At 40.5% G+C, this 23,749-nt stretch overlaps 1 protein-coding gene across 3 annotated transcripts in view; it reads right to left on the minus strand.

Annotated features, from left to right (window-relative positions):
• The window catches only part of tgfbr1b (transforming growth factor, beta receptor 1 b), a 67,715-nt gene that overhangs the window by 7,346 nt on the left and 36,620 nt on the right, over positions 1-23,749 (minus strand). For all 3 annotated transcript variants that reach the window (XM_072571194.1, XM_072571195.1, XM_072571193.1), the window contains exons 4-8: positions 23,393-23,623; positions 10,899-11,066; positions 10,374-10,530; positions 9,127-9,251; positions 8,283-8,413 (exon numbers count right to left, since the gene is read on the minus strand). In XM_072571194.1, the coding sequence (XP_072427295.1) occupies positions 8,283-8,413; positions 9,127-9,251; positions 10,374-10,530; positions 10,899-11,066; positions 23,393-23,623 (812 nt within the window). The remainder of the gene's footprint in view (positions 1-8,282; positions 8,414-9,126; positions 9,252-10,373; positions 10,531-10,898; positions 11,067-23,392; positions 23,624-23,749) is intronic.

Raw genomic sequence — 23,749 nt, forward strand, 5'->3', positions numbered from 1 at the left:
GAATGCATAGAAGTGGATAAATCCCCAGCACTGACCAGGGGTACACTAGTACTGTGTGGGAAGCTAGGGAAGTGATTGCTGGGCCCCTTGCTGAGATATTTGTATCAATGATAGTCACAGGTGAGGTGCCAGAAGCTGGAGGCTGGCTAACGTGGTGTCACTATTTAAGAAAGGTTGATGAATAGACAACAAACGAGACACCAGTGAGCCTGACATTGGCGGTGGAGAAGTTATTGGAGGGAATCCAGAGGGACAGGATTTACATGTATTTGAAAAGGCAATGACTGTTTAGGGATAGTCAGCATGGCTTTGTGCGTGGGAAATCATGTCTCACGAACTTGATTGAATTTTTTGAAGTAGTAACAAAGACGACTGATGAGGGCAAAACAGCGTACGCGATCTATATTGACTTCAGTAATGCGTTCGACAAGTTTCCTCATGGGTGACCGGTTATCAAGGTCAGATCTCCTGGAATACAGGGAGAACTAGCCATTTGGATACAGAACTGACTCAGAGGGTGGTGGTGGAGGGATGCTTTTCAGACTAGAGGCCTATGACCAGTGGTGTGCCACAGGATGAGTGCTGGGTCCACTACTTTTCATCATTTTTATCAATGATTTGGATGGGAACACAGGAGATATAGTTAGTAAGTCTGCAGATGACACCAAAATTGTAGTAGTAGACAGCGATGAAGGTTACCTCAGATTATAACGGGATCTTGATCAGATGGGCCAATGGGCTGAGAAGTGGCAGATGGAGATTAATTTAGACAAATGTGAGATGCTGCATTTTGGAAAAGTCAATCAGAATAGAACTTACACACTTAATGGTAAGGTCCTAGGGAGTGTTGCTGAACAAAGAGACCTTGGAGTGCAGATTTGTAGCTCCTTGAAAGTAGAGTCATAGATAGACAAGATAGTCAAGGTGGCGTTTGGTATGCTTTCCTTTATTGGTCAGGGCATTGAGTGCAGGAGTTGGTTGGTTCTGTTGTGGCTGTACAGGACATTGGTCAGGCCACGTTTGGAATACTACTTACAATTCTGGTCTCCCTCCTATCAGGAGGATGTTGTGAAACTTGAAAGGGTTTAGAAAAAGATTTACAAGGATGTTTTCAGGGTTGGAGGATTTGAGCTATAGGGGAGAGGCTAAATAGGCTGGAACTGGTTTCTCTGGAATGTAAGAGGCTGAGGGGTGACCTTATAAAGGTTTATAAAATCATGAGGGGCATGGATAGGATAAATTGACACGGTCGTTTCCCTGGTGTGGGGGAGTCCAGAACTAGAGGGCATAGTTTAGGGTGAGAGGGGAAAGATTTCAAAGGGAGCTAAGGGGCAACTTTTTCACACAGAGGGTGGCACGTGTATGGAATGAGCTGCTCGATGAGGTGGAGGAGGCTGGTACAATTACAGTATTTAAAAGGCATCTGTTTGGGTAAGTGAGTAGGAAGGTTTTAGACGAATGTGGGCAAGTGCTGGCAAATGAGACTAGACTGGTTAGGATATCTGGTCGGCATGGAAGAGTTGGACCAAGGGTCTGATTCCGTGTTGTACATCTCTGTGACTATCTGTAGTTAGAGTCTAATTACTTATATTAGCAATTTTGTTACATAAATCTGTGTTACAGAAATCTGTGTATACTTTCTTTCAACCTGGGTCTGAAAATCAGATAAAATGGCAATGTCTATGCACTACTTAGAAATCTTAAACTTTTGTGATGGCTCTGGGAATAGTGGGGCTTGATTTTCAGTGTGCTACCCCAGTGTCTCTGTGACACTTTCAATAGGGCTTTTAAACATTGGTCTTTTCATTGCATTAGAAGCAGGTGCTTCCTAAATTGAATGTAGGATCAAATGTAGAGTGTTAGCAAACAACTTAACATTCAATACTTTTTCAAAATATAATTAGCCAGAAAAGTTTAGGCTTGTTCTGCTACTAATTCTGGGAAAACGAGGCATAAATTGGCCAAGAAATTGTCCCATTTTATGCCAGCCAAGAAAGGAAACTGTTGTGGAAAGTTTGCCAAGTGCTCTGGCTAAGATTAGGAGGAAAACTGCCTTAATTAATGGAATTCTTGATCTTAAGTCTGACTGTGAAAACAAACATTTAAGTCGCTGAATGATGGGGAAAGAGAAGTGAAGATGGAGCTCATAACTAACATATACCTCACCCAATACCTTTTGAAACGAACAAGCCAATTAGAGGAGGAAACAAATGATAGGAACATAGATGATGTGGAGTTGCCGGTGTTGGACTGGAGTAGACAAAGGTAAAAATTACACAATACCAGGTTATAGACCAACAGGTTTATTTGGAATTACAAGCTTTCAGAGCACTGCTGCTTCATCAGGTAACTAGTAGGGCAGGATCATAAGACACAGAATTTACAGCAAAAAGATCATAGTGTCATGCAACTGATAGATATATTGAACAAATCTAGATTACTGTTAAGACTTCCATCTTTTAGAATGGATTGTAGGTATTGATTCATTAATATGCAAACCCCAGAACTTCTTTCTAGTCACATTCCTGAGATAACAAAGTTTTATATTAAAAAAGTGACATCACAGCTCAGACAATGCATTAAAGGCATAATGTTAGAGTCTGTCTGTATATGCCAACCTTGAGTCAGACTGATTTGATTTCCAAAGTAGGAATTCATTAAGTGCTGTATGGATGGACTGCCTGTAGACTGTGCACTTTTTGAACAAAATAGAATGCATCTGCAAATACAATTCTGCAATGCAAATTCACCCTATAGACTTGTGCACACACAAGCATGTGAGGGAGAAAGAGAGACTGCATGTACATGGGAGTGTGTGTGGGCGTGTGCATGTCTGGTAGATAGTGTGCATGAGTGTGACGGAGTATTAGCCTGTGAGGGGGTGTACATGTGGATGAGAGTGTGTGGGGTGTATGCGCGTCTCAGTGACAGTATGAGAGGGTCTGTGCAAGTGTTAGCATGTAAGAGTGTGTACACATGTATGCTTGTGTGAAAGTATCCTTGTGTGCATGTGTGCGAATGCATAGTAAAGTGGAGTCACCTGTAGCGTGACATGAACCCAAGGTCCCAGTTGAGGCCATCCTCATGGGTACCAAACTTAGCTATCAGCCTCTGCTTGACCACAATGCTTTGTTGCATATCCCAAAGTCCGCCTTGGAGGATGGTCACTCGACGACCTGAGCCCGAATGTCCCCGACTGCTGAAGTGTTCCCCGACTGGGAGGGAACATCCTTGTCTGGCATTTGTTGCACGGTGTCCATTGAACTGTTGTTGTAGCATCTGTTTGGTCTCGCCAATGGACCATGCCTCAATGTACCACGCATGCGTGCACACACACTTCCCCCATATGCACACGCACAAATCTGTAGGGTGAATTTGCATTTGCAGAATTGTATTTGCAAATACATTCTATTTTGTTCAAAAAGTATACAACCTGCAGGCAGTCCATCCATGTGATATTTTATAAATTCCTATTTTGGAAACAGAACCAGTCTGACTCAAGATTGGAATACAGACAATGTTATGCCTTTAATGCATTAGCTGAGATGTCACTTTTTTTACAAAAACCTTCAAGTTTATTTGGCGGCACTGCGGCTAGCACTGCTGCCTCACAGCGCCAGAGACCCGGGTTCAATTCCCGCCTCAGACGACTGTGTGGAGTTTGCACATTCTCCCAGTGTCTGTGTGGGTTTCCTCCGGGTGCTCCGGTTTCCTCCCACAGTCCAAAAATGTGCAGGTTAGGTGAATTGGCCATGCTAAATTACCCATATAGTGTTAGGTGAAGGGGTAAATATAGGGGAATGGGTCTGGGTGGATTGCGCTTCGGCAGGTTGGTGTGGACTTGTTGGGCCGAAGGGCCTGTTTCCACACTAAGTAATCTAATCCAATCTAATCTAATCTATCTCAGGAATGTGACTGGAAAGAAGTTTTGGGATTAACATATTAATGAACTGAAACCTGCAACCCATTCTAAAAGATGAAAGACTTAACAGCAATCTAGGGGTGTTCAATATATCGAATCAGTTGCATGACACTATGATCTTTTGCTATAAATTGTATCTTATGATCCTGCCCCACGAGTTACCTGATGAAGCAGTGCTCTGGAAGCTCTTCCAAATAAACCTGCTGGTCTGTAACCTAATGGAATGCAGATGTGATGCAACGCGAACATTTCAAGAAAGATATATTCTCACCACTAAGTCAATAAAGAGCTATCTGAATTATGGTCATGGAACTGGCTGTGACTGGTGGTGATCAAATTACACAAAACGGTCCTTGACGGAAACCAAGTTGAAGTGTCTTGAAAGGATTCACAGATGGAGCCTTGCAACGTAATAGTCTTAGGTAAGCATGATATTATGAAATGAAATTTAGTTACTGTATTTTTCAGTTTTTTAGCTAAAAAAAAGAGAAAGAACACCAGCCAATATATTGAGGATTGCCAGATGAAAGTAATGATTCCAGACATCTGGCTGAGACAAATCTTCAGCGTGAAGTCAGTATAAATTTAAAAACAAACTTAAAATGGGATAATTCAATTTAAAAGGAACACTGAATAATTCTGCAAGTACAGACAACTTAACATTACATGCTTACATGTTTAAATAGCTGACACCAGCTGTTAAGAACAAAATTTGAATCTCAAGCAAGAGTCAACAGTCAAACAAAAGGCTAGATCCTCTCAACAGCTTTCATAAATCTGGATATCATTACATGTTCCCTCAGTGCTGTCTTCCAAGCACCAATGATGAGCATAAATAAAAGCAACATGAACTTTCAATAACCTAAAAAACAGTTCAGTTGGAAAGAAAACACTGAAACATGATTAAAAAGGTATTAATAACGCACTATTTTAAAAAAAGCTTTACTACTTAGCATAACCTTTAGATTTTATTTGCTCCTTCGTATAAAGGTTATAATATAAATGTCTAGAAAGTTGCGTTGTCTGCATTTAGTGAATTGTAAAAGCTTGCTTTGAAGAATGAATAACTTTGAAGTTCACATCTGTTCAAGTGCCAAGAACTTTGTCTATCATCACCTACCACAATGTCTGAGGGCCAAGAGACATCTCATGCTGCTACATACGTATGGAAAGGAAACGGCAAAGTAATTGAGGCCACATTGTATTTAACTCAAGCCATCATATTGATACAGGAAATCTGCATTGATCACTAACGTAAGAAATTTCCTTTGGTATTAATGATTCGATGACCATTTCAACATAGTTTTTTTTTCTGTACAAAAGACAAAAATCCTATGGGCTTAGGGCTCGCAAGCAATGTTGCTTCTGAAATGTGACTAAATCAGGAGGCGGCGAAAGCATTCTATTACTCACAATACCTCTATGGCCAGGAAGGAGACTTGCTTAGAAAACAATTTATGCTGCTTGTGATCTGAGATTCCAGATTTACTTTCAGTGAAACCCAGCATCCAATTAAATACTGTAAAACTGCTATTGCAGAATATTTGACAATATCAGTAATTAGAAAAACACAAGTAATGAGAAAAGATGGCATTACCGGAATTCAGCTAAGATAGTTGAAGTCCGCGTGATGCCAAATGCAATTTCCATACAGTGAGAACCTCCTTTTGATGCTAAATAACTACATCCAATGTAGTTGCCTTACGTTTAGGTCACATCTTCAAGATGGGTAGATGAGCTTGCTGGGTACCCCAGTGAATTTGAGAGAAATTTCTCACATTAAGATATGCCAAAACAGCTGGAACAAAATTACATCTGCCTGGCGTAACAACAATTTGTCTAACCACTTTAAGCACAATATTAGCCAGTGGCCAGGGTTTGAGACAAAAAAAAACTGCAGATACTGGAATCCAAAGTAGACCAGGCAGGAGGCTGGAATAATAAATACAGCATCCAGGTGAAGTCAACGTTTCGCGTGTAACCCTTCTTCAGGGTTTCACATTCTTTGCTGGCCATAGGAAAACACTCCTCCGAACTTTAAAATTCCACGATTCCCTCAACAATTTCCCTTCTTCATTCACCCAACTAGCACTCCATCCATTCAACAAAAAGTGTAGCTCCCACTGAAAACTGGTAGATTCAAGAAAAGTAAAGCCATGCTCAAGGACATGACAGAAAGGGAGGATTGTATTAATATTGTTTGTTTTGATTAAAATTCACTAAATTGAAAGAAGATCCCCATTCCCCTCTGCCATTGTAAGATCAGAGATTATACCCATAAAATGACTGACCCAAGTTAGTTCCATTCCCCTCTCGATCTCCAGGGAACCTCCAGCATTTTATGTTTACATGGCATTCATTAAATTGCACTTTACAGGTTCTCCAAGTCTTTTAGTTGGACCGAATGAGAATATAAATTGGGGAAGAACAAAACTAAAAAGAACAAAAATAGATTTGACTAAACTGACAGACAGCCACTGCTGTCTTGAGAAACAGAAGCTCAAACCTAAGGTTGAATCGTACAAGCTGGAAGCAGGCAAAAATGCGATACAATTTAGGTAAAAGGCAGAAAAGAACATGAGACAACACACACTTGGATTTTAGAATGAGGGATTCCAACTGTGAAACCAGTGAATGAAGTTTCACCAGATTTCTTTACAGCTTCCTTAAAATTTAGGTAGCAGAATTTTAAGAATTTTTGAATTACAGGTACACAATCCTTAATCCCTTGGGGACAGCTGGTTTTCTGAATTTGTCATTTTTCAGATTTTGGATTAAGTGACAGTTAACGGTGAAATTTAAAAATCTTACCAATCAGCAGGCAGACCTGCGAGTATGAAGAGCCTGGAGACAGAATTAACACCTGCCAGTGCTGAGCCACACCGCCACGTCACATCTGAATGACATGGGTCAATTGGGTGTGGAGTTTAAGAGTGGTTAAACTGCTTGCACGCCAAATAACCTTGTTATGGAGAAAAAACTTCACGAAAATCTTCATACCTCTGAGCATTTCAGATTTCGGATAAAGGATTGTGTACCTGTATAGCACTGGAATTTAAAACCTTTAGATATCAAACCAAACAAATAGGATCACAACCAAAAGAGAAAATGCTGGAAAATCTCAGCAGGTCTGGCAGCATCTGTAAGGAGAGAAAAGAGCTGACGTTTCAAGTCTAACTGACCCTTTGTCAAAGCTTAAAACAAAAGGGAGAAATAGGGAGGTATTTATACTAGGCTGAGAAGACGAGTCATGGCTCCAGAAACAAAGGTAGCAATAAAGAGGTGACAATGACAGTGCATAGGGAGATTAGGAGCTGTGAATGACCAAGGCTGAAGCCAGTGCTGTGTGACAAAATATGTGAGGGATGGGTGAAGCAGAGGCAAAATGGAAAACAGGTGAGAAGTGTAGCAAAGGGGGAAGAGAAGAAGAAAAAGGTGATGAGAGAGTGGGGAGCGAGAGAAAGAGAGACAATCAAGAAATAAGAGGTACAGAACAGTGAAAAACATATTTTTAAAAATAGATAAAATAACTGAAAAAAATTACGGAGCAGAATGAAAACAGAGGGATTGAGATGGGATAATCATCTGAAGTTGTTGAATTCAGTGTTGAGACCGGCCGGCTGTAACGTGCCTAGTCGGAAGATGAGATGCTGTTGCTCCAGTTTGCATTGAGCTTCACTGGAACATTGCAGTAGGCCAAGGACAGACATGTGGGTATGGGAGCAGGATTGTGTGTTGAAGTGGCAAGCCACGGGAAGGTCCGGAACCTGATTGCGTACAGACCGAAGGTGCTCAGCAACGCGATCTCCCAATCGGCGTTTTGTTTCTCCGATATAGAGGAGACCACATTGGGAGCAATGAATCCAATAGACTAAACTGAAAGAGGTACAAGTGAAACGCTACTTAATCTGAAATGAGTGTTTGGGGCCTTGACAAAGCTTTGATAAAGGGTCAGTTAGACTCAAAATGTCAGCACTTACAGATGCTGCCAGACCTGCTGAAATTTTCCAGCATTTTCTCTTTTGGTTTCAGGTTTCAGATTCCAGCATCCGCAGTAAATTGCTTTTATTCAGACAGGATCACAACTAATTTAGTGAAACTAGATTCACAGGGAAGAAAACCAACATTTAACCTAAAATATTAAATCCAGTGACAGGAGAAAATTAATGCTGTTCATAAGATCTTTCATGAGTAAAGCAAAACAGCATACTTTTCAAAATGTCTTTCACCCTTACATTCCCTCTCTTATAAAGTGTTCACAAAGGAAAAAAACGATTAGATCTTGAAATAATTGGGATGCTTGATTCAAGTAAGTATATGCTTAACAGTTTAAATATAAATGGAGGTTCACGAGTATTACCTCACAACTTTGCCATCGGTTCGGAATGTTTGGCCTTAGTTTCTGCTCACACACAACCTTCCTCATTTCCTCAATTGAAGGGTCTGATGGTACTAGGTCATAGTAAGGCAGCTGGTAGTCTTCATGAATACCTAAAGCACCAGTCAAATACAATTTATTGGTGATATGGAATGTGAACAGTGAACAAGTTACTTCTTCAAAGAAGTCCAACAAATTAATTAAATAAGATTTACTTTGACAAAACCATGTTACTCTGTCCTGTTAAAACAGGTTTAAAACTGGCTTCTATTTTTTTGACAGATATTAAGTTAATTGGCCTGTAGCTTCCAGCTTTCTGCCTCCATCCCTTTTTGAATAGAAGAGTAACATGGTTTTGTCAAAGTAAATCTTATTTAATTAATTTGTTGGACTTCTTTGAATAGAAGAGTTACAGTAGCTATTTTCCAGTTTAAAAGAACCTTCCCCCGAAAACAGCGTTTTTCCATTAGATTCTAATGAAAACAGGTTTAAAACTGGCTTCTATTTTTTTGACAGATATTAAGCTAATTGGCCTGTAGCTTCCAGCTTTCTGCCTCCATCCCTTTTTGAATAGAAGAGTTACAGTAGCTATTTTCCAGTTTAAAAGAACCTTCCCCCGAAAACAGCGTTTTTCCATTAGATTCTACTTTCTGTTAAAGGTGAGAAATTATCATTTTTGGAATACGAATGTCTCATTTTAGTTACCCAGTATCAGCAAATGAACATGTTGAGGTGCAGAGTACAGCTCCCTATACTCTCCAAGGAGCATATCACAATGTAAATTGTAGCAGCATGTTCAAGAAAATGCATGATGTGTTTTACTTACCACCCACTGAACATCTCCGTGCAATTTCCCAGAATACCAAGCCCATAGCATAGATATCTGCCCTTTTAAAAGACTCAAAATGTTTCATGTTTATAGAATCATCAAGGACTTCTGGAGCCATATACCTGTTTATTAAAAAAAGGACTTAAATGTAGATCAGTTATTTAAAAACACAAGCAATTCACTTTCTCTCAATTCTGATATAGTTGCTGGGATTTCACGTGGTTATTTTGGAAGATGCACTTCAAAATTTAATGATTGTAGACATCAAGATGTGATACACCCAATGATGTTAACAAGGTAAGAAAGAAACTGTTTCATTAAGAAATATTTAAGCATGAAGAACAAGATTTAAACTTGTGACATATCAGCACTAATTACAAGGGAAAGAACAGCATTAAAGTCTTACAAATGAGCTCTGATGAGAAGATAATTTTAGCAGTAATAATCTTACCACTATTTTCAACTAACAGAGCTAAAACAATCAGGGAGATGTATTTTTGCACAATGTATGTTTGATTCTGTTTTTAGGAGTGTTCAATTTGATTCTGGATAACAGAATGAGTTGCGTCCTAAAAGTTAAGTACTAAGGAAACAGAGACCATAACCTAATTAGTTCAAACAAATATAATAAAGTTTGAAGATAAAGGAAGTAGGACTAGGAAACAGTGAATTTAAGAGATTGAAGGGGACCTAACCCAGATTAGCAAATTAGAAATAACTCAAAACAGACCAGATATTTTTATAAGAAACTGATGAAATATGGATTGAGTACATTCAGAGTAGGATGAAGAGGTCTGTCAAAGCATTCAGTGAAGCTTTACAAACGTCTTTCAATCAAACAAAACCAGATTCAAAACAGAAAATCTTGGGAAGTGATAATATAAGCTTGGTCAAAAAAGTAGGTTTTAAAACTTGAGGAATACAATAAGTGAAGTCCTAAAAAGGCTAAAGACAACTACCAACGGTGGAACACAAGGAGAGGGGAAACAAAATACTGCACCAAACAGAGCCCATATACTTTGTCAGCCAACTATCAAACAATCCCACAGGAAAAACACCCATATTTTTAAAAAACATCTACAGTTAACTGACTTTGAATATCAGGAGTAAAAAAAAACAAACAGTATCCTTCATGGAAACACAATTGTAAAACATCCCCAAAATAAGATTTTAGACCCGGTAAGTTCTAATACTTAATGGTTAATTCACAAATTAAAACATAGCCACATCTATGTATTTATTACCTTTTCGTGCCCACTCTATGATTTGGAGCAATATCAATTGTATCTGTCGCTGAATCATGTCTGACTGCCAATCCCAAATCTGCAATGCAGCATGTTCCATTCTTCTTTACTAGAATGTTTTTTGACTTCAGATCTCTGTGAGCAATGGCAGGTTTTCCTGTAGAAAGGAATGGTATTCAGGTTGGAACGCAATCAATTTTTTAAAAAACCTGCAAGCTTCTACTCAAAATTATGTTTTTCTGCATAGATGGTATTTACTTTAACACCAGAGAACTCCTGATGCAATCAGTCATGCATATTTACAAAAGCAACTTCCATACATCATGGATTTACTTCTCTTCAAATCAATGCCTGAAATTCTGATTGTACTTTATACACACAAACTAACTACTGAGGTCTTTTTTTAAAAAAAGACATCTGCTCAGTTTATTTACTGGCACTTTTAAACGAGAAACAATCTGTTCTTAGAAATCATGACACTAATTTGTCTCACAAAAAGGTAACAAATGCAAATTTCAGTCTTACCTTGTGTACCAACAATCTCCATATGCAAATGTGCAAGTCCACTGGCTGTGGAAAGTGCCAGTTTGATCATTCCTTCCACAGTAATGGTGTACCTGTTCAAGTAGTCAAACAGGGAGCCATGTTCATGATAATCTGATACCAGCCATAACTGTGTCCATGTCCCATTGTCTGAAGACAGGAGAGGGGGGGAAAAAATAAATTATCGAAAGAAAGCATCACCAAAGTAACTGCATGTAATTGTGATTTGGCAGAACTTAATTTTAGTACAACTAACAGATACAAAGAGGATCTGTTAGCTTATTTGGCTGGATGGCTGGTTTGCAATGCAGAGTAACTTCAGTAGCACGGATTAAAATTATTACACAGGCCGAAGTCATCATGAAGGACTCTCTTTCTCAATATCTGTCCTTGCCTGATGTGTACTGCCCTCTGGACATACCAACACCATTGTCTCTTTCTAACAAGAGCGTGATCCTGCTACGATTATGGCAACTTTTGAATAGATAGCCAAGACTGCAATTTTGCATAAGACTAAACCAATTCATAAAACTAAGAGGTAAAAAATTAGTTTAGATTATCCTTCCAAAAAAGAAATTTAATTTCTCTCATCACCTCATCTAACTATTTTGAGCAAGTGTAAGGTTTTGTCTGTTCTATGGAGCCATTAGGCATTATTTGCATGAGGTACTCCTTGTTAACAATTCTTACCTGGTTTTTTTTAAACAATTTCTAATCATGTCCTTGCATTCATGTCCAGTTTGAATTTAAAACCTTTCACTAAAGTTGTCCATTTCCATTTTAGTTGCTGTTATATATTTATTTATAAGTTGTCTAACCACGACCCCTCAGTTGCTTTCTTCTGATGAAGGGCTTTTGCCCGAAACGTCGATTTCGCTGCTCGTTGGATGCTGCCTGAACTGCTGTGCTCTTCCAGCACCACTAATCCAGTATTTGCTTTCTTTTATTGCACAAGAGTACATCCAAGTCTTTCCTCATACACACACCCTTTGCACACTGGGTCTCATGGTCCTTTTCTTTATTTCCAAAACTTAGTTATTTCCTTTGGTGACTAAAGCTGATCATAGTAGATTAGATTTAGATTACATTACATTGGGGAAACAGGCCCTTCGGCCCAACAAGTCCACACCGACCCGCCGAAGCGCAACCCACCCATACTCACGTAGCTTGACTTAACCAGGGCACTATAGAGCTTCGGGAATACTTGCCTTTGGCTAATGCTATAATTTGTTGATGCAGCTCAATTCTACTCGTTTTATTGGTTTCTGTGTTGCAAGATTGATCATGATAGCACTGAATATACATGAACAGGTTTTCATTCAACTGTTAGCTACTTTAAAAAACCACACAAAGTGAGCTCCAATTTCTTTCAAAGCTGAATAGTCATTGCTCCCTTCATCCAATTAAGTGCAAGTCCAATTGCAGTGTACTGTCTGTACTTTTAAACTCGGTAACAATTGGCATCCCTATTAGTGTAATTTGAAACAGCAATTGATGTTATTTCATTCTCAGTTTCAATTCTGTTTAATCCTTCAAAGATCATTCCTTTTGTACTAACCCTCACCAGTTTCTTATCATGACACAGTTGGTTTTATTTGACTTTTTGCTGGTTATGTTTGCTCTCCAGTGATTTCCCTCACTTCTCGTTACCAAGACTTTATTTTCTTATTTATTTTGCTTGGATTTAATTTGAATGCAACATCTTAAATCAGAATTAAACATAAAGGTGCATCTATATTTAAATCTCTCAAGTTTCATGAAAAAAATTATGAACAGGTTTTGGACTATTGGGGAAAATATACCTAATTTTGATCAGCTGGTCAGATTCAAGATTAAAGCTGCATGTGATAATTTGGTCTAGCCATAACGCACTCAGACAAAATCTTTACAATCACACTACAGATTTACAGCAATGAATAAATCGTATTCTGAGAGATTCAAGGACATTCTCAGTTTCTTTTGGGATCAGATTCCGCAATTTTGTCTGTATGCCAATAAAGAGCTGCTGGTTTAAAGTGACAACAAAGAAACCTCAATTATCCGAAGTCCACGGGCAGGCAGGTTCTCATTTGGATAACTGATTATTCGATTAATTTATTTGACCTAAAACAAAGGAAGCCGCACTGCCCATAACTGCATTAAAAAGCATGTTTACAGAGTTTTTATTTCATTCAATTGCCAAAATTTGTACAAACACTGGATATATCACTTAAAAATTCATGACATTTTACAGATCAGATAACTTTTTCTCGACCTGTAGAGTAAATAAAATTATTTGAGGTGGAAGTCGGTTATTATTTCTGAAGAAAATATCCAGCTGCTATTGCTGTCTCTTATTTTGCGAACAATAAGATTTGGCAAAAACACACCAACTTAACAGCACCAACTTCATTTTGTGCTTCGTACCATTCCATGAAATGTATCGATCTGTCAATAGCTTCGTTAACGGGGACTGGAGGTGGTGTCGGCATCGGATTTTCCTTACTATCCACGCCATCCGTAAATTCCTGCTGTTCTTCTGTGACTGCCCTGACTATATGATCACCACTGAGTGACTCTGTTCCAATGTAGTTATCACAGTTCACCTGAGCATCGATCTCAGTCTCTACAAAGTCTCCTAAACCCAGACATCTGCAAATTTTGGTGATGTCAGTGGTTAGCCTTAGTTCTGGACGTGCGTTCTCTTCACTGGCACAGCTCCTAACACGGAAGCCATTTTACCAACACTCTGTGATTGTCGATGGCTTGATGCAGTCCCAAGATTCAGCAATCATAAACAGACCGTGCTGGACTGTGAATGCCTTCATACTTTCCTGCAGTCCTTTCTCTGCATTGTCTTCACCCAGGACGGCATGCAACATGTTACGGTGATAATATTTTTACATAATTGTGATGATTCACTGATCAAGCAGCTGTAACCTTGAACTGGTGTTGGGTGGTAAAAGCAAACTCTTGATAGCTCCGCCTGCTGATTCTAATTGGCTGCATTTCATGGTGTATGCCCCCACGTTGTCAACAAGCAGAAGGGTGCGTTGGTAGAGTCCAGCACTTGCCAAATGTGATCTGACAGCAGTCACAAAATCTTCATGAAACCAGGATGAGAAAAGTGAATGTCATCCATGCCTTATTTTGTGCTTTGTACTTCATGGGAAAAAAAAAGTGTTCTTCTCAGTGTTCTTGAAGCAACGTGGATTAGCATATCACCCAAAATAGACAAGCGGTAATTTATGAGTGCTGGTAGCATCGAGAAGTTATTTGGATTGAACTGAGAAATAGGAAAAGGTTCATCACCTTATTGGGATTGTATTATAGACCCACTAATAGTCACAGGAAAGTTGAGAAACAAATTTGTAAGGAGATCTTAGTTATCTATGAGAATGATAGAGTGGTTACGGTAGGGGATTTTAACTTTCCAAATATAGACTGGGACTGTCATAGTGTTAAGAGTTTAGATGGAGAGGAATTTGCTATGTGTGTACAAGAATTTTTTCTGATTCAATATATGGATGTACCTAGAGAAGGTGCAAAATTGACTTACTCTTGGGAAATAAGGCAGGTGACTGAGGTGTCAGTGGGGGAGCACTTTGGGGCCAGCAACCAGAATTCTATTAGTTTTAAAATAGTGATGGAAAAGGATAGACTAGATCTAAAAGTTGAAGTTCTAAACTGGAGGAAGACTAATTTTGATGACATCAGGCAAGAACTCAATTCCTGCCTTGGGCAACAGAGTCTGTGTGGAGTTTGCACAATCTGCCCATGACTCTATGGGTTTCCTCCGGGTGCTCCGGTTTCCTCCCACAGTCCAAAGATGTGCAGGTTAGGTGAATTGGCCATGCTAAATTGCCCGTAGTGTTAGGTGTATTAGTCAGGGGTAAAATGTAGGGGAATGGATCTGGGTGGTTGCTCTTCGGAGGGTCAGTGTGGACTTGTTGGGCTGAAGGGCCTGTTTCCACACTGTAGGGAATCTAATCTAATCTAAACTTTCAAAAGCTGATCAGGGGCAGATGTTTGCAGGTATAGAGATGGGTGGAAAATTGGAAGCCTTCAAAAATGAGATAACCAGAGACAGAATATTCCTGCTAGGATGTAAGGAAAAAGGGGTAGATATAGGGAATGCTGGATGACTATAAAGAAATTGGGGGTTTGGTTAAGAAAAAGAAGGAAACATATGTCAGGTATAGACAAGATAGATTGAATTAATCCTTAGAAGAGATCGAATTAATCAGGAGAGCAAAAAGGGACATGAGATAGCTTTGGCAAATAGAGTTAAGGAGAATTCAAATGGGTTTTACAAATACATTAAAAAGGACAAAAGGGTAACTAGAGAGGGAATAGGGCCTCTCAAAGATCAGCAAGGCAGCCTTTGTGTGGAGCCACAGGAGATGGGGGAAATATTAAATGAGTATTTTGTATCAGTGTTTACTGTGGTAAAGGACATGGAAGGTATACAATGTAGGAAAATAGATGGTGACATCTTGAAAACAATGTCCAGATTACAGAGGAGGAAGTGCTGGATGTCTTGAAACGCATAAAAGTGGATAAATCCTCAGGACCTGATCAGATGTCCCCTAGAACTCTGTGGGAAGCTAGGGAAGTGATTGCTGGGCCCCTTGCTGAGATATTTGTATCATGGATTGTCACAGGTGAGGTGCCAGAAGACGGGAGGTTGGCTAATGTGATGCCACTGTTCAAAAAGGGTGCTAAGGACAAGTCAGGGAACTACAGACCAGTGAACCTGACGTCGGTGGTGGGCAAGTTGTCGGAGGGAATCCCGAGGGACAGGATGTACATGTATTTGGAAAGGCAAGGACTAATTAGGGATAGTCAACATGGCTTTGTGCATGGGAAATCATGTCTCACAAACTTGATTGAGTTTTTTTTGAGGAAATAACAAAGAAGATTGATGAGGGCAGAGCAGTAGATGTGATCTATATGGACTTCAGGAAGGTATTCGACAAGGTTCCCTATGGGAGACCGATTAGCAAGGTTACATCTCATGGAATACAGGGAGAACTAGCCATTTGGATACAGAACTGGCTCAAAAGTAGAAGACAGGGGGTGGTGGTGGAGGGTTGTTTTTCAGACTGGAGGCCTGTGACCATGGAATGCCACAAGGATCGTTGCTGGGTCCACTACTTTTTGTCATTTATATGAATGATTTGGATGTGAGCATAAGAGGTACAGTTAATAAGTTTGCAGATGACACCAAAATTGGAGGTGTAGTGGACAGCGAAGAGAGTTACCTCAGATTACAACAGGATCTGGACCAGATGGGCTGAGAAGTGGCAGATGGAGTTCAATTCAGATAAATGCGAGGTGCTGCATTTTGGGAAAGCAAATCTTAGCAGGACTTATACACTTAATGGGAAGGTCCTCAGGAGCGTTGCTGAACAAAGACCTTGGAGTGCAGGTTCACAGCTTCTTGAAAGTGGAGTCGCAAGTAGATAGGATAGTGAAGGCGGCGTTTGGTATGCTTTCCTTTATTGGTCAGAGTATTGAGGACAGGAGTTGGGAAGTCATGTTGCGGCTGTACAGGACATTGGTTAGGCCACTGTTGGAATATTGCGTGCAATTCTGGTCTCCTTCCCATTGGAAAGATGTTGTGAAACTTGCAAGGGTTCAGAAAAGATTTACAAGGGTGTTGCCAGGTTTGGAGGATTTGAACTATAGGGAGAGGCTGAACAGGCTGGGGCTGTTTTCCCTGGAGCCTCAGAGGCTGAGGGGTGACCTTATAGAAGTTTACAAAATTATGAGGGGCATGGATAGGGTAAATAGGCAAAGCCTTTTCCCTGAGGTCAGGGAGTCCAGAACTAGAGGGCATAGGTTTAGGGTGAGAGGGGAAAGATATAAAAGAGATCGAAGGGACAACGTTTTCACGCAGAGGGTGGTAAGTGTATGGAATGAGCTGCCAGAGAATGTGATGGAGGCTGGTACAATTGCAATATTTAAGAGGCATTTGGATGGGTATCTGAATAGGAAGGATTTGGAGGGATATGGGCCAGGTGCTGGCAGGTGGGTCTAGATTGGGTTGGGATATCTGCTCGGCATGGACAGGTTGGATCGAAGGGTCTGTTTCCATGCTGTACATCTCTATGACTCTATGACAGATTAGGGGTAGTCAACAGGGCTTTATGTGTGGAAAATCATGTCTCGCAAACTTGATTGAGTTTTTTGAAGGAGTAACAAAGAGGATTTACGAGGGCAGAGCGGTAGATATGATCTATTTGGACTTCAGTAAGGCATTTGACAAGGTTCCCCATGGGAGACTGGTTAGCAAGGTTAAATCTCATGGAATATAGGGAGAACTAGCCGTTTGAATATAGAACTGACTCAAAGGTAGAAGACAGAGGGTGGTGATGGAGGGTTGTCTTTCAGACTGGAGGCCTGTGACCAGTGGAGTGCCACAAGGATCGTTGCTGGGTCCACTACTTTTTGTCATTTATATGAATGATTTGGATGTGAGCATACGAGGTTTCGTTAGCAAGTTTGCAGATAACACCAAAATTGGACGTGTAGTGGACAGATGGGCCAGTGGGCTGAGAAGTGGCACATGGAGTTTAATTTAGATAAATGCGAGGTGCTGTATTTTGGGAAAGCAAATCAGAGCAGGACTTACACACTTAATGGTAAGGTCCTGGGGAGTGTTGCTGAACACCTTGGAGTGCAGGTTCATTGCTCCTTGAAAGTGGAGTTACAGGTAGATAGGATAGTGAAGGAGGCATTTGGTATGCTTTCCTTTATTGGTCAGAGTATTGAGTACAGGAGTTGGGAGATCATGTTGCAGCTGTACAGGACATTGGTTAGACCACTGTTGGAATATTGCATGGTCTCCTTCCAATTGGAAGGGTGTTGTGAAATTTGAAAGGGTTCAGAAAAGATTTACAAGGATGTTGCCAGGGTTGGAGGATCTGAGCAACAGGGAGAGGTTGTAGAGCATAGGGCTGTATTCCCTCGAGTGTCGGAGGCTGAAGGGTGACCTTATAGAGGTTTATAAAATCTTGAAGAGCATGGATAGGACAAATAGACAAAGTCTCTTCCATGAGGTGGGGGAGTCCAGAACTAGAGGGCATAGGTTTAGGGTGAGGGGGGCAAAATATAAAAGAAACCAAAGGAGCAACATTTTCACACAGATGGTGGTACATGTATGGAATGAGCTGTCACAGGAAGTGCTGGAAGCTTGTATAATTACATCACTTAAAAGGCATCTGGATGGGTATATGAATAGGAAGGGATTAGAGAGATATGGGCCAAGTACTGGCAGGTGGAATATCCAGTGTCATGGACAAGTTGGACCGAAGGGTCTGTTTCCATGCTGTACAATTCTATGACTCTCTGACCTGCTTTCCGTGGTGGATGCAGTGCACACCAAAACAATCCAATTCCATCAGCACCGTACAGGTTCATACTTGCCTTCACAAATGATGGATTGCAGTTTCAGTCTGTAGCCTGCCATGGTTCCCGTCATCCACAGACTGCCTTCTGTTCTCCAAGAGTTGCCTAATACCACAACAATGTTTGAAGCGCTGTAACCAGCCCAACGACACGCTGTGGTCAGACTCATCGGTGTAAAGTCGTTCATGGAAACTGGCAGCTTTTTCCAGTATCATCGGGCCAGATATGGGAATTCCCTTTTCACGCTCCTGTGAAAACCAGCTTGGTCAAGTTGCTCATCCTTTGCCTGCTTCATAGGAGTTTCTTTTTAGAGCATTTACAGTGTCACTTTGGCTGTGACACCATCTGATCTCAGCATTAGTTTCCACTTGTGTGCTAACAATACCTTGCTCAATTCACCACTTCCTCGAGACTCATCAGATTACTTAGATATTTAATGCTGCAATAGCAGAAACGTCCTCCAATAAAATACTGTGCAACAAAAAATGCTCTGCCATCCATGATTCGTGGCTGGTTATCAAACCCGTTTCCACTTTCTCCCTATGCCCAGTGAACATTTTTAAGGAGATCTTCATTGTTCTAAATTCCAGAGAATATAGTCCTAACCAATTCAGTTTCTCTTCATACATCAGTCTTGGCATCCCAGGAATCAGTCTGGCGAACTGTCATTGCACCCCCTCCTTAGCTACAATATTCTTCTTCACATACAACCAACAAAACCGCACACAAAATCTCTGGGGTCATCAAGACCCTGGACAATTACAGTTAGATATCTTGTTCTTCTCGTTGTGAGGGTAAAGAGACCATCTACCTTCTTCACCACCTGTTGCACCTATATGCTTACTTTCAAAAGGATTAAGCCATTGATTTCATTCCCCAGTTCAAACTCCATTCCCTGGCTATCACCTTTACTCCTCTCCCAGAGTGTAAACCAGCCAGACCACAACCATGGCATATTTAATCTCAAAGTGAGTTCCAAATTGTACAATCATTCTAATGTGAAGACCAGCTCTACACACCTGCTTAATATTGCCTAAATATTTTGACAATGCCAAATCATAATAATGCACAAGTTAGATCCCTCTTGAAGCATTGTGGGCAATTTTGCATAATGACAGCAATGAGTACCATATACAGGATGCAAAGCAGGAACTCATTAGGGCAGTTTTGACAATATCGCTCAATTTCTAAAAATTTAATACATGGGATATGTACATAGCTGGCTAGCCTCCCATTTATTGCCCATCCCTCATTGCCCACAAGTTTTTTTTTAAATTCATGGTCATCTATGTGGCATAAGCAAGCCTACAGTGCTATAAGGAATGGAGTTCCAGGATTTCAAATCAGCAGTGAAGGAAAGAATATTTTTAAGTTAAAATGACATATAGCTTGGAAGGAATGTGCAGGTGGCAGTGTTTCCATCCACCTGCTGCCTTGATATTCTAATTGACATAGATCGTGCTTTCTGCAAGATAGTATCTTACAAAGCTCTTGCAATGCACTTTGTAGGTGAACGTACTAGTGTCACTGCATGTGCAGGCACTAGTGCATGTACATGTATGTTGGAGGGAGTGAACATTGACAGTATTAGATGGAATGCTAATCAAACACCGGCTTTGGTCAGGATGCTGTTGTGCTTTGAGCGCTGTTGAAAATGCACTCATCCTGGCAAGTGGAGATTATTCCCTCATATTATTATGGCTTTTAGATCCTGGACAGGTTGAGGAGGTGGTAGTGAATTACTTGCTGCAAAATTCCCAGTCTCTAATCTGCTTTTGTCGCCAATGTATTCATATGGCTTCTGGACTGGTCTGATTTCTGGTCAATGGGATTCAGTGATGGCAACATCATTGAAGATCAATGGGAGATGGTTAGAATCTCTCTTGTTGGAGCCAGTTATTGCCTAGCACTTGCACGGCATGAATGCCTCAGCTCCTTTTCTGATAAGAGGGAACATCATTGATGAAGCAGCTTAAGATGGTTACACCTAAGGCACTACCCTGAAAAACTCTCCTAGAGTGCTGTGCTGTGGCGTGGCTGAAGTGATTGATCCCCAATAACTACAATCATCTTCCACTTATTGCCCATTCTAATTGCCTGGAGTACAGTTAAGAGCCAACCATGTTGCTATGGGTCTAGAGTTACATGTAGACCAGACTAAATAAGAATGACAGATTTCCTTCTTAAAAGAACACTTAAAATCTTTTGTATTTCCTTTCCTAAAAAAAGGACATTAGTGAATCAGTTTTTTTTTAAACAACAAAATCAACAATGGTTACATGGTTAGTATTAGACTAGCTTTTTGTTCAAGATGTCCACAAAATTCAGATTTCACTATTTTCATTGTGGGATGTGATCCCTGGTCTTCAGAACATAGCCTTGAAGCCTAGAGAATTACATGACTCTACTTGTAGTGTTTCCTTTTTACACACCTGTAGACGCTTAAGCAGTCTATTTTATGTTTTTTGCATATTCTATTCTTCCTTTCCTGATGAGTTTCACAGTCCTCGTTTACTGCATCTAAAAACTTCCCAATCCTCAGGATTTATTATTATTTCTAGCCACTTTGTTTTTTCTTTTAATCTAGTGGGCAGTATGGTGCCACAGCAGTTAGCACTGCTGCCTCACAGCAGTGACCCGGGTTCAATTCCCGCCTCAGGCGACTGACTGTATGGAGTTTGCACGTTCTCCCAGTGTCTATGTGGGTTTCCTCCGGGTGCTCCGGTTTCCTCCCACAGTCCAAAAATGTGCAGGTTAGGTGAATTGGCCAAGCTAAATTGCCCGTAGTGCTAAGTGAAGGGGTAAATGAAGGGGAACTATTCTGGGTGGGTTGCGCTTCGGCAGGTCGGTGTAGACTTGCTGGGTCGAAGGGCCTGTTTCCACACTGTATCTAATCTAATCTAATCTTATCTTACCTTACACAATCCTTAACTCCGCCAGCCACCAGCCCATAGTGGGCAGCTTCTCCTCACAGCCACACACCATCATCGCTTGGATGCTAGATTAGATTAGATTACCTAAAGTGTGTAAACAGGCCCATCGATCCAACAAGTCCACACTGACCCTCCGAAGAGTAACCCACCCAGACCCAATCCCTACCCGAAACTTAGCCCTGACTAATGCACCTAACCGTAAGGGGCAATTCAGCATGGCTAATTCACCTGACCTGCACATTTTTGGACTGCAGGAGGAAACTGAGAACCCGGAGGAAACCCACTCAGACACATGGAGAATGTGCAAACGCCACACACAGTCACCCAAAGTGGGAATCGAACACGGGTCCCTGACACTGAGAAGCAGCAGTGCTAACCACTGAGCCACCATGCTGCCCTAACTACTGCACTAATAGGTCAGTGGATAAAAATCCTGGAACTCTGCCCCAGCAGCACTTTATTGCACCTACATAAGGTGGATTACTGTGGCCTAAAGCAACTGCTTATTATATCCTTCTCAAGCAAAATTAAGGATGAGTAACAAGTAGAATCATACAGTAGAGAACTTCCAACCCATCAGTCTGCACCAACAGAAATACAGGACTATCCTCGTGCTAATTTCTCACATTAGGCCCATAGCCATGACATAGTTATGACACTTCAAGTACAATTTAAAAGTTGAGAGGTTACCCACCTCAACTATCCTCCCAGACAGTGCACTTCAGACCCCTATCACCCTCTGGTTGAAAATATTTTTATTCAAATCTCCTCAAAACCTCTTGCTTTAAAATTTTGCCCCCTTTTCTTGATCCTTCGACTAATGGAACAGCTGGTTTCTATTCACCCTGCCCATAACCTCAATCTCATTTACCTCCGTCAGGCCCCCCTCGACCAACCTTCTCTGTCCCAAAATGAAACATAGCTAAACTGCTCCAATTCAGTTAACAGCCTGATAAATCTTCTCTGCACCCCCTCCAGGGCATTCACATCCTTCCTACAGTATCACCCACTGCATTTTAGTTGTAGCCTAACTAAAGTTCTGCACAGCTTCAACATAACCTTCCCACACTTATAACTATTAAAGGCAAGCATCCCATAAGCCTTCTTAACAACTCTATTAACCCGGCCTGCCACCTTCAGTCCCCAAGATCTCTCCATTCCTCTGAGCTTCTAACTATCTTATTGTTCATTCAGTGATCTCATCTAGTTACTTCATCCCAAGTGCATCACCTCACATTTGAGTTAAATTCCATCTGACTAATCCATTTAAATCTTCCTGTAACCCAAAACGCCTCCACCTCACTGTCAACCATCCAACCAATCTGAGTCACCCACAAACTTACTTATTCCTCCATCTACATCATTTATAAACATAACAATGTACCCGGCGCTGACCCATTGGTACACCACTGCACATCGAGCTCCAGTCATACAAACAGCCTTCTTCAACTACCCTGTGTCTCCTGTCCAATTCTGCAACCAACTTATCAAGTTACCCTAGATCCCATGAGCTTTTTACCTTCTTTATCAATTTCTTATGTGGGATCTTGTCAAAGGCTTTGCTGAAATCCATATAAACTATCATATATAAATCCATTAAAGAATATTAACTGCCCTATCATCATCAACACATTTGGTCACTTCCTCAAAAGGATTAACTTTGCTAGGGATACTTCTAGCCCATATAAAAAAGTCTGTCCAAAAAATTTAATGGATTTCAATAAATTGAACAGGTTTCTGTAAAGGAATTCAGTACGATTAGCAACTCACTATGGGAGTACTTTGAAGAGGTAACAGGATGGACCATTGGCCTCTTCTGCCTCAAATTATTGATCTGTTGTCTGCAAAACATTTAGAACTTTCCTATTACATATACTGCAATGGCTCGCACAATAATATCCAGTGTTGCTTAACTATCCTCTGATTGAAAACACTAATGTTCTCTCTTTCGTCAATTACACAGCAATATCCAAGAGTTGACTAAGATTTTCTTCACCTCAAATTGTAGGAATACCAAGTTAAAATACATATGCTCTCAAAGTAATGACCTGATCTTACACCGAGGAACAAATCACCAGATGTAGAAAAATCCTGGATCTATAATAATTTAGTAATCCAGTATTAGCACAGCAAATGAATGTAGTTTGTCACCTTTGTTATCTGCTGCAATAAATCCAAGAATATTTTCATGGCGCAACATCACAGTCTGGTAAATTTCAGCTTCACGAAACCATGACCTTTCTTCACGAGAAGAGAAAATTTTTACTGCAACTTCTTCACCTCGCCACTTTCCTCGCCAGACTTCTCCAAATCGGCCTTTACCTATACTTTCTTGCAGTACAATTGTTCTTGCAATTGTCCTTTGCACAAGCAATGGCAACCCTGCAATATTGAGAATTTAATCAATTAGTAATCAGTTAACAAAACAGACTAATATAAAAGTGCATCAATTAATCTGCTTTTGAGAGTTAGCTCATGAGTGAATATTTAGCACATTGAACACATTTG

The sequence above is a fragment of the Chiloscyllium punctatum genome, chromosome 5 (genome assembly GCF_047496795.1).
Source record: "Chiloscyllium punctatum isolate Juve2018m chromosome 5, sChiPun1.3, whole genome shotgun sequence".
Lineage (NCBI taxonomy): Eukaryota > Metazoa > Chordata > Chondrichthyes > Orectolobiformes > Hemiscylliidae > Chiloscyllium > Chiloscyllium punctatum.